At 39.4% G+C, this 12493-nt stretch overlaps 1 protein-coding gene across 1 annotated transcript in view; it reads right to left on the reverse strand.

Moving 5' to 3' along the window:
• Positions 1 to 135: 135 nt before the first annotated feature.
• The window catches only part of LOC128369711 (zinc finger protein 16-like), a 16048-nt gene continuing 3690 nt past the window's right edge, over positions 136 to 12493 (reverse strand). The window contains exons 2-6 of the mRNA XM_053330790.1: positions 10679 to 11284; positions 7071 to 7847; positions 5762 to 6378; positions 1297 to 1449; positions 136 to 285 (exon numbers count right to left, since the gene is read on the reverse strand). Of these exons, the coding sequence (XP_053186765.1) occupies positions 136 to 285; positions 1297 to 1449; positions 5762 to 6378; positions 7071 to 7847; positions 10679 to 11284 (2303 nt within the window). The remainder of the gene's footprint in view (positions 286 to 1296; positions 1450 to 5761; positions 6379 to 7070; positions 7848 to 10678; positions 11285 to 12493) is intronic.

Raw genomic sequence — 12493 nt, forward strand, 5'->3', positions numbered from 1 at the left:
CAGTACATTATTTATTTCAAATGTATTTATGTAATCAGCCAATGCCACATACCACTACTGCACTATCTGTACTTAACAAGATTATTAAATCCTTGGATTGTTGTAGTAAACTTTTCATATAATTACTCTTTATGGTCATTCCCTTGAAGAGCTATGCTGCATGATGGAGGCCCCACCATCTACTAGGCCGCGACTCGCTCGGGGACCTCTTGTCGATCTGAACAAGATATAAGCAGCTATGTCTGTCACATGGCCTCGATAGGGAGAGTGCTGATACCAGTGAGACTGGGAAGAGGGCGGTGTAGTGTTATAACTTATGTAAATGTGTAACACCACAGTTATGGAGTTATGATGGGATACTGGGCACAAAGGGAGGACTGTAACATTATCACTTATGGAAGGTATAGCACCATGGTTATGGGACATGAAGGGATACCCATCATTATAGGGGGAAGAAAAACTTTATTTAGAGGAGAGTGTGAGAAAGTTTTTCTGAGTACCTTTGAGACTACAATAGCTTATTTAAGTTTTAGTTAAGTGTCAACTGGCTCTGATCTGGACTTCTGACACTCCAACATGACGATCATCAGCACTGTGAAGCACTTTTCTTAGGCCTGTCTAAAACATTTCATTCAGTTTGTTATAGTACTTTACTTGAAAAACTAGATTGATTGGACAAGATAAGCAGTCCATTAACTCTTACATACTGTTCAGAGTCAAATTTGACCCATTTTTATATATTGAGAGCTGTAAAAACAACTTGTACACATTTTCATTAGCTGGACTTTTCCTAATGCAACCCAGAATATACAAAAAAAGGAAATAAAATGCTTATTTTTTATTTCTGTGCAGCTGATAAAGCTTAAAAAGTGTCTATACATTATTTTACTGGACTATACGATAGTGATGGTGAATGTTGTTTCTCCTTAAACGAATAGAATACACTATCTGCTCTCTTACAGCTTCATTAAGGATCAATCCAACATTTAATAATGACTGATGGGGAATTCATGTGGGGGATGTGAATTGATGAAGAGACTAATTATGAGTCAGAATATGAACATTATGTAAGGGTTAAATGGTTTTATGACTATCTCTCAGGTAGAGCTCAGGCTGTAGTTTCCCTTTCTGCTCATTTCCATACATTTATTTTTCTGAAATTGAAGCTGTTGAATGTTTTAAATACTTGGGAATCTGGCTGGAGACACTCACTTTTAATACACATGCAGAGATTTTGTATAGAAACAAATCTCTGCTATTACAAAGACCACAGTACGATCTACAATTCAGTCTGACCTTCTCCATTAACACCACAGCAGTCATCATAAAAGCCCAGCAGTGGCTCCATCCCCTCACCTCACCACCTTCTACAGAGGCACCATTGAAACCATCCTGACCTGCAGCTTCACTTCCTGGTTTGGGAGCTGCAAGGCCTACGAACAGCAGCAGCTAAACAGGATTATAAAGACAGCCAGCAAGATAGTTGGTGCCCCTCTCTCCTTCCTGATGGAGATCTATCAGCAGCACTGCATTCACAGAGCTACCCTCCCTACTCTTCTCACGGCCTGTTTTCTCTTCTGCCGACTGGAAAGAGGTACAAGAGCAGATAGCAGGATGCTGAACAGCTTCTTCCCTCAAGCTGCAAGGCTTATAAAGAGACTGTGTGGAATGATGTGCAGAAAAATATGAAATGACCCTCTCTTATTTCACATGAACATTTTTAAAAAGCTGTACTTCTGTATTTGCAATCCCACTTGTAAATGCAACAGACTTTGATTTAATGATGAATGCCTGTGGCCTTTTGAAATACAACATTACAGCTGAAAGTACTGCTCTGTAAAGTTACCAACATTATAATTTTTAACAGTTCAAGACAAGTTACTGGTCAGCAATGTTTGACCCAAGAAATGTGACCTGATTTGGGGCTAACCCTAACCCTAACCCTCAAGGATCCATGAAAATGGAAACCCTGGAGGAAAGGGAGACAAGGTGAGCGAAGTAACAGAAGTGTGGGGGGGGGGGGTTCAGGCCACATTTAACATAACCAATAATAATAATAATAATGATCATTTTTTACACTGATGATCTTTAAAATAAGCAAAGCACCACACTCTTGTACAGTTCATAGTTTTGAATTTATTGGAAAATACAAAAAACTAAACAAAGAAAATCTGATTTTTTCTTATATAACCGTAAAGGTCATGTGATACCTGTGAATCATGCTATACTGAGTACTCAAAGGTTGACAATTATTGATCAATGATCTTGTGCAGTAAACCACTGGATTGAAACGGACTGAAAACACTTGAAATTTAGTGGAATTTGACTTTATCACGCTGTTTTGCAAGGCAATAAATCTGCAGTGGCAGCCGGGGGTTTGATTCCCATGTGGAAACATAGGCACTCGTACTTGACTAGAAAGGGTTTTGTGTCACTGTGGGCTTAGCTGGAGTGTGAGTGTCGTCAAACTATTTCAATGGCCTCTTCAAGTCCGGCCACCTGCTACATAACAAATGCAAACTGTGCTGTTCATTCAAGACCTTTAGCGATTTGCTCTCAACCAGAGTAACAGTTTTTTGCATTAGCTCTCTATGCTCAATGCATTTGATCAGATAGTCATATCATTGACATTAACACAGGGCATTACGGGAGGTATTTTTACAAAAGTTAACTACAAAACTTAAAGAGAAGTCCCACATTCATTGACTTTTCCAAGCTCTTCACAACTACAGGGACCTTGTTTATCACTGAGGTATTTCACATTGCTCTAAAAAGTTACATATAAAGCTCAGTTTCCTGCATAATAGTTCAGTATTTAGCATTTAGCATATATCTATTATTACATCATTCCTTTCCTCTGTTAACACTCTGCTTTAAATTAGCCTTTTGAAAGACAGACACAACATAATATTAACAACCGTAATAACCCTGGACTTTAACTTCCACAACCAAGTTTAACTACATGTGACCTCACTGCATCTCCATCAGAATGAGAACGAGGTATTAAACCATATTTTAAGATCTAACACAAAGTCAGCAGAGGCAAGAGGTTTTCTTCATAGCTTGTAAAACTGTCCTGTAAACTTATTTGAGGTTTTTCTCTTATTAAGAATGTCATAGTGAAAAAAAAAACTTAATGAAGAAGAAAATGTTGATACATTTCTAGTTGATATGCTAAATTTACACACTTTGTGGATAATTTAATGTGTACTGATTCAGATAAATATAACTTAATATTGTTTGTCACTAAGGATTTTTTTCAGATATCCTACATTAAAAAAAAAAAAAAAAACCTTAACTATGATACTGATGCATCCAAAAATATACATTTGGTATATTCTGGATGATAATGACCATTTTAAATAGTTTCAAATTAGGAAAATTCTTTTTTATTACTTGCAATATTAAGAAATAATAAATTAATATAATAAAAAGTGTTTCAAACTTCAGCAAAGAAAGTCTGAACAGTGTGGCTCTATATGAAGGTGATGCTTGAATAGTTGGACTGAAACTCCTTCATTTATTTCTAGTGCACTGAGATAAATTACAATAATTTTAGCATAGACATGAATATCTTTAACTGGTTTATATTTTATGATCTTAACCTATTCTATGAAAATGGCAGCTTAGACAAAAACCTGATATTTCAGTAAAAGATGTGACTCTGCAATTCACGCATTCTTGAAACACTGAAAAGTATCATTAAAATAATTGAACTGAAGCGAAACTAGTCATCATCAGTCTGAGCCAAAGCTTCGGCTGTAAACCAGCAAACGTCCGACTTCTAGTGCCACTTAAAACAACGCTCGACATTTTTCGGTTTCTGTCTGATTGTAATTAAGTCATTATATCGAAGCCGCTCGAAAGCTACGTGTGCCACACCGAGCTAGTAGGAAACAATTTTGTTTACAGTTTATGCCAGAGCGGATTAGGTCAAAGAAGCGGCAGAACATCTTGTGCTATGTCGTCAATTTTGGTCTCGCTACACATAAGATTGCAGAGAACATCATTTAATCATTGCTACAGTGGGGGAAAATTATGCTTTTGGTCTTCTGCTTTTTTTTTTTGGACATGTCAAGATTTGTTTAGACCATGAACTGTCAACCTTGAGGAAATGGTTTTGTGCAGATTGTCTGAATATGATGAAGCCTGGTGGCAAACCATGTAGGAGGAGGGAGTACCCAGAACATCCTGGAAAATGTGTCATTATAAATCTTACAGTGGTACCTTTCTAATTCCCTTTAAAGTCCCTGTAATGGGATACACTCATCCGGAGTCTTCCCACATCTCTGGAAACATTTCCTCTAGTCATTTTTTTTGTCACCATGACCACAGCCTCTTTCATTTCTTCTTGGATTTCTTCCACAGGGGCGAATCTTCTCCTTTTCAGTCACCAAGCTGCAGGCATACACTACGCAGTCAATCTGATAGCTACACCCTACTCTCACGCTACTGATGGCTAAAATTCAAGGAAGTTTTGCCCCCCCCACCCACTTCGTATTCTTCTTGTGCACACTAGAAATTAGCTTATTCCACATGCAGTTTAAAGGGGACCTATTATGCTCTAAAGAGCCCTTAAAGAGACAGGAGATAAAACTGCCTTTTAAGTGAGAGGCTGAACAGAGGAGCTGCACAAAAAAGGACCAGTACGCAATAAATAAGGAGGGTTTTTTAACTGTGAATTGTGCAAAGCTACCCACAAAAAAAATAAAGAGGTGAAAAATCAGGCCTGCTGTGGTAGTTAGTGTTACCATATCACCCAGTGTTCAGGCATATACTGATTACCTTACTTGCCCACCGTCCATACTGTTATTTTGCTCTTTTTAATAGAAATAAGACTAATTTACTTCATTTACGTGTATTAGCACCCACGTTTATCAAATTAACAAAACTCTAATTTGCAAAAACACTCGTACTTATTCAGGATATGGACACAACAATTATAAACCGAGGTGTCTCCTAGGTGACCGTCCACAGCAATGTCAGCTGAGTATACAGTGAGGGTGACAGCAGCTGATCTTGTGCCTCTCTGGGGATTGGCACGTGTTTTTGGGCAGAAACTGTCTCACTCTCTACCTGCTCAGCCTGCTCTTGGTACGTCGCTCCAGATGGCAGGCAGGTTGCTTTGGTTCTGGTTCTAATACCCCTTTTCCACCGAGCTCGAGCCAGTGCTCAGTTGGTGCTAACCTGAGCACCTCTTACGAACCTTTTGCTTTTCCACCGGCAAATAAATGTTAAGCCCGCTAGCCAGCTAATAAACGTTAGCCTCGCCCCCAGTCTGCTGACGTAATCGGTTCTTCCTTTAGACCAGCAAAGAGTTGATGCTCGCTCTGGCTCCCGTTCTGACTCCGAACCAGCACCAGCTCCAGCTCAGTGGAAAAGGGGTATAAGTGGTGGACATCCATTGGTGCGTCCCCACATCTGTGTGCAGCACAGATCGGCTGCAAAACAGAGGAGGTCAAAGCTGGCAGCAGCCTGAAGCCCATCTTCACTAACTCGTGAGTCAGGAAACTAAAAGTAAACTAAAAATCTAAGGTTAATGATCAAAGAACCTTGTACCTTGTAAAAATCGCCAATGGAAAAATGCTGGAAATAAGCATAACAGGTCCCCTTTTAAAGGAACAATATAAAAATGCCCCGTTGTGTCACATCTGAATTATTGCTCAGTGATAGTTTTACACTGGTGTTCTTGAAATAAATTGAAACTGCCAAAGCTTTGCCCACAAGTTGAGCATATATAGCTATTTGAACTGGCGGCAACTTGACTGTAGCCGTTCTCATTGGTGGTGGCTAAGTCCGTCATATTAAAGTCAAACACAATTTCCTCCTGTATCTCTTCACTCCCTGCTTTGTATTCATTCACAGTCACCTCTGGCGTTACATGTTGATCTCGGGGCTCAGGCGCTAGAGTCATTTCAGAGCTTCTGCATTGTATTCCCATCAGTGAATTGTACACCATTTCCACCTTTTCTTTATCATCTGAAAAAGGCAGCTCTTTGATTGGTGGTGTATATTCTCTCTGGTCGTTTGTTGCTCGGGCAACAGGATTGAGGCGATACTTATCATGTAAAAATATGTTGACGGATCGTTCATCGTCACTCTTCTCTGTCCCAGCTATCCATAGCTGCCGATTTTGGTCTGGTGCTGTTGTTGAGGCGTCGCCATTCCCCGTCTGACAAAGAGTCTGAAAGTCTTTACTATCTGGCTCCAGCTTTACCATTACCTCTTGTTCACAAATGGTCTCGTTGTATGTGGAGCCGGGCATCTGCTCGTCTAAAGCCGTCAGTCCGGGTTTATTTTCTGCCAGGAGCTCCAGAGGTTGATTATCAGGCATTGTAAACTTCAGGTGATGTGTGTCCAGCATCTCTGTGTTCTCCCCTTTTTTAAAGAAAGCAACAGAATTAAATGAGCAATGAGTATTTACAGCAGAAGTTCACGTCTGTGCTTTTAAAATAAATACAAAAGTGGGGCTTTTAAAAGACACATATCAATATCACATACAAAACCAATTATGATAATAAAGGAAAAAACATCTTACATACAATTACAACACATATTCTTTGTACATTATAAAATAATTAATTAAAAATGCTCACATCTCTGATTTTGCTTAATCTTAATATCTTTCATCAGTTTTATCTTTGTTGGCAGTGAGTTCCACATTTAAGAGCCTTTTATGGAAAAAGCTGACTGCTCAAAAGGAGGTTTTATGATATTTAGATATTTATCTACTGGATCGGAAATGTGGAGAATTAAGTGAGTTATTGTTATAAAATATACAACTTGTGTGTCACCTTTATAGGTCAATTGATAGAAAGTTATTCAGCAAATGTCGCTGGTTTGAGCCTCTTAATGTGAATATTTAATGGATTTCTTTATCTATGATATTGCCAAAAATGTGCCGATTGGACAAAACAAACTATTTGAACATGGCACCATGGGAATGTTCTAGACTAAATGATTGATCAGTCAATTGGGGAAATAATAGACCAATTCATAAATAATAAATAATGAAAATAACTCCCAAGTCAATACATATATTATCCTGAAGGATCCCGTTTGTCTCTTACCATTTCTGTGCGTCTTCATGTGTCCTTTGAGGCTACTCTTCTGATTGAAGCACCTCCCACAGATTTGGCAGCCATATGGCTTCTCGCCGGTATGAATTCGTAAATGTCTCTCGAGGTGACCGCCACGCTCAAACATCTTCCCGCAGTACGAACAGATGAAGCATTTCTTTGGTTTGAGCGCCTGGAAAGACATGCTTCTCCTCTGTTGAAGGGGATCCAGCGAGTCCCCCTGCGGACCAGGCATGGCTAAATGAATGGCGTCACCTGGTAGCAGAAGCGTCTCTGAGGACGTGTAAGGCGCCTGGGACATCATGCTGTTTTTGAGGTCCCCAAATGGTTTCCCCTGAAAGGAGAAGGTGCTACAGGTAGCTTCTATTTGTGTTGGGAGTACCTGAGATATCCCCTGGAAGGACATCATACTCTGCCCTGAACTACCCAAATAGTCTGTGCTGCTCGTCTCTGTGCTGTTTTGTCCTTGTAACCTTGACATCCATTGTTGGCTGTCTCTCTCAAATGCTGTGAAGTTCTCACTGAGGTTGTCTACACTTTCTCTTGTCTGCTCGCTTTCTCCGACAAACAGTGGTTGTGCTAAATTCTCCTCCATAGGCTCAGATTTGATCTGTATTGGCAGTGGAGGAGTTTCTGTGATCTTAGGTAGGCCGTCCTCCGCAGTGTTGTGGTTCTCTACCTCAGAGTGACGAGTATCGGTACCTGGAATCTCCTCAGGAACCGGCTTATGGTCGGCCACTTGGATCTCATCTGGTCTCAGCTGAATGGCTGTTTAAGCAAAAAGAAATCATCATTATTTTAACATCCATGTCTAACAGGTGAAAAGCATTTGACTGTTAATTCTTTAAATTTCAAAATCAGCTTCCACAACAATCAAGATCAGATATCATGTCATACATATTAAAAATGATAAGTAAAAACATTTAAATACACCATATTCGATGCAACAAGCAAGGAATACAATATTTTTAATAATGTAAGACTAATTTAAGAAGTAACAATATTGTAAAAAATATTGGCATGTCCATTAATTACAGATTTAGCTGATGCATGGCAAATACAGTGTGTGATTTTTATGGATTTTTTTTTTGTACAGGGTCTCTGTATCGTCTCCCTGAATGCAGAAGCTCAGGGTTTTGATTAAGGAGTTGGTATGAATCAGATACAATCCAGTCTGTCATTTGTGCAACAGCTTTGTCATGGTGATGAGTTAACAGTGGTATTTACCGTTTTCTGTAACATTGTGAAATTTTAACATTTTTAGGGTGGGGTTCAAATAAGCCCATTTGGGGTTTTCTGTCTCTCCCTGCACTGTGTGTATTAAACTTAACATTAAAACAAAAACGGCCTAATAAACAACCTGATACTGCACTGCCTTGTTTTTGACATGCTGGTATTGTCTAAAAAAAGAGAGCATGCAGCATGTCACTAAACAAATTCTTTATATATACATAGAATTTAATGAGATGTGTTCAGGTGTTCATCTACTAACTGCAATGATCACAAGAAGAGACCCATCAGTATTTAAAAAGGTGGCTGGTAAACAATTTCCTGGAGAGAAAACCTTGCAAATGTACTTTATGTTCAGTCTGTCTTCATCCATGCAAAAGGTTCCTTAAAAGGATTCAGGGAGCAAATTGTATTGTGGTGTCTGAGCAGAGAGGATATAAAAGAGCAGACCCTGTTATTTGCCAAACAGGCGCACACAGCTGTCAGCGGGACACTTTAAAGTCACCACCCCCCATTCACCATTGTCTAAAAAACACATGGTTATTCTCTGCTGACTGAGACACCGAGGAATCTCACAGCCAGACACTTTCAACTGTGATCTGAACCGAGACTAGGAGTCAGAAAATAAAAATAACACAAGAATAAATATAGGGAGCTAATGTGCCACAGAGATAGATGTATGTATTGCTTCTCTGTAAAAGTTTTCTTACAGACGGATATAGACCCAAAATAACAATTATTCAAAGAGAATCAAAAACCAAAGAATGAATAAAGTAATCCAGTTAAATATAAATATACTGACAATGAACGAGAGACACTAGGTTGTGAAGGTTTGATTCCTCCATCACTCTGAGATAGTCTCTAATCATTTTTATACTGTTTTAGTGCCAAATGTTGAACATGGTTGAAGGTCCAAAACTTGAGGTGAAAGTATGTAAAAATGCTCCTACAAGTCAAAACACTTCATCACCATGACACCTCTACTTCTTCCTTGTGATGACCTCAGTAGTGTTGTAGTACTTGAGATCAGTCTTGCTTTTGAGAATACATTTTTAAAGTCTTGGGATCTGTTCGAAACCGCATACTTTCCTACTACTCGTACTAACTCTGACGTCATTTGAAGTATGTAGTGTGTTTCAACTGTGTAGTATGTGATTTACAGTATGTGAGAAGTTCCTGGATGGTTTACTAGATTCTCCAGAAATGCAGAGTATGCATCAAGAGCTGACTACTCACACTCAAATTACCCAAGATGCAACGCAACTTCTGAAAAAAACCCAAAATACAAACGTCACAGATCACCACCTCGGTGGTTTCAAGTTAGCTACAGCTTCCTGTTTTCAAAATAAAAGCACCAATTCTATCGTTATGGTTTTCTTAATAATAAAAGTCAACGGGTGTTTTACTTTATGAAAATGACCGGAAGTGCGTTACTCGCTACGGCTAACTCCGAATTTGCAGGAACAAAACTTTAAACAGGTGTTATTTGGACAAATTAGCGTCCTACCATGTGTAGGATGGAAGTATGTAGTATAGAAGTATGAAGTATGTAGTATGCAGTTTCGAACACAGCCTTGGTCTTGAGAATACACTTTAAAGTCTTGTCTTGGATTTTCACTCGGTCTTGACTCTGTCTCTCGGATGAGCTGGACTTGGAATTTCATCTCAACTGAAGGGGCAACTTAAGGGTCAGTCTAAGATAAATAAGGAGTTTATTTTGAACTGTTACCGTTACCGTCCTCTTCCGCTTATCCGGGGTCAGGTTGCGGGAGCAGCAGCCTAAGCAGCCTTATTTTTTACTTTAACTGTGAATCAGGCCTAGATATTCCAGTAGATCCCCAGAATATGAATCAGACCTTTAAAATGTGCATCATGACACATCTCTTTTTAAATCCCAGGCAGCTCCACGCATAAAAGTCATAACCTCCCTGTGCAGGAATGATTTTTATTTTTTATTTATTCTCAAACATTTATCAAAAGATCACTGCCTCAACAGACACAGACACAGACACAGACACATACACATACACATACACATACACATACACATACACATACACATACATACATACATACATACATACATACATACATACATACATACATACATACATACATACATACATACACACACACACACACACACACACACACACACACACACACACACACACACATCTAAGCCCTCTGACACTTGAAAGCTGCCAAGTAAAAAACACTCAAGTCTTCAGATTCAGAGGACAAAGTGCTTTGCTCAAGGGTAACTGTTAAAAAAAGAAAAAAAAAAGGCAAGATCAGAGCTTTTTTTGTGCTCTCCACAAACTTACCCATCTGGTATAATCCAAAAAAAAATGAAACATTTGACTTACATCTTATGTGAATCTTCGTGTGCTCCTTGAGGCTGCACTTCTGATTGAAGCGTTTGCCACATATCTCGCAGTGGTACGGTTTCTCACCGGTGTGAATCCTTTTATGTCTCTCAAGGTGTCCCGAACGCTCGAAACATTTCCCGCAATACGGACAGATGAAGCCTTTTTTAAACATTAACCTCTTCACCGACCTCCTCCGGACCGTGTTGTACAAGTTACGGTACTGACTGTAACCCAGAATCCCTCGGCTGAACGGGTTCGGCTGGAAACCACCGGTGCTGCTGCTGCTACATGACAAATCCAGTTGGGTGTTTAGAGAGGGTTCGGGAAGGCACAGCTGGGAGCTTTGCCCTAAATTTAAATTATCCGAGTTGTTGCGTCCCATCTCGGTTTGTGTCGGCGGTCTCCACTGTGCAAGGTCCCTCTCGTACAAACTCAGCTCTGCTCCCAGCTGTTCAGGTTGTCCTCCTCCTCCGGCCTGTTCACTTCCCTCTTCCACAGGTTCACATTTCACCTGCACCTCAGGTAATGACAGGCGGCTTTGGTCCATATCCTTGTGCAGCTTGTCAAGCAACATCCTCGACTCCCCAGAGACACTCGGACTATCTGTGGAAAGATAATAGCATTATTATTAAACAGCACATTAGCTATGAAAAGTGTCTAATGGCTAATTAACACAAATCCTGTAATTATTAGTATACAGTATATTGATCATTTACTTTATTCTGAGTCCATAGTGCAGTTTACATAAATTCAAAACTGATATGGAGTCACATAGATGTCTAAAATACTCCAGTAAAACTCCTGTTATGGTTCTTGACTGCATCTTATCACTTTTATTTTGCACTGTTACACTTTTTGCAAAATCCCACACACTGTCTATCACTTGAAAGCACTTTAAAGTGAGTTCAAACATACAGGAGAAGCAGAGAAACTGCAAAGTGGTCCTCTCCTGTCACGTTATGAAACAGGAGAGTTTTAACAGCCATAAAACACGATATGGATAAAGCCTCAAAACTGAAATGTATGATAACATCAATGAATCATCAAAAAATGACGGAAGAAATGAAGGAAAGCAGTCAAACATTTTCTGATTCCAGCATCTCAGTGAGAGGATTTGCTGCTTGTCTTTGTTTCATATAATTTGAAATTCAATGTTTTAGTATCCAGACTGTAAATCTAATAAAACAATTAATCTAGAGACGTCTCTCTTTGTGCCTTTGAAAATAGAAGTGGCCCAATTTATAAATTAAACAATTAATTAATTAATTTTTCTTTTATACAAGACAGACAGCTTACACAATACTGAACATAACTGTGGGCTGCTTTCCCTGCATATATGAGCGACTATGCCTATTTCCTGTCACACAGTGTTTTGGCAGAGCTAATGGAGGAGATTAAAAACAGACTAGACAGAGCAGAAGATGGAGTCACAGGACAAAAACAACCCAATTCCTTTATAAAGAAGACAACTTGAAAGCTTTGTGACTAAAATTGGCCAATTAATTAAGCAGTGTTTGTAATATCATACTGTATGTAGTGCATCTATATGTGAGTTACAATCCACCCACCTGTACATCAGTGTTAAAAACGGTGATTTATGTCAGTGTTATGTCAGTGTGCTGGTTACACAAGTTATTTAGTCAGACCACCGCCAGCAGGCAGGAGGGCAGGTCCCTGCAGAGGTGAAAGGGTGAAAAAGGTGACTCCAACATCACTGTGCTTGTTCAACTGATTTGTGCTTGAAAACTTGTTTGGGTACATTCAGCACCGGCCTCAAGAACCTCGAGGTCCAGCCATTAAGAGAGCCCTGAA

The sequence above is a fragment of the Scomber japonicus genome, chromosome 12 (assembly GCF_027409825.1).
Source record: "Scomber japonicus isolate fScoJap1 chromosome 12, fScoJap1.pri, whole genome shotgun sequence".
Taxonomy (NCBI): domain Eukaryota; kingdom Metazoa; phylum Chordata; class Actinopteri; order Scombriformes; family Scombridae; genus Scomber; species Scomber japonicus.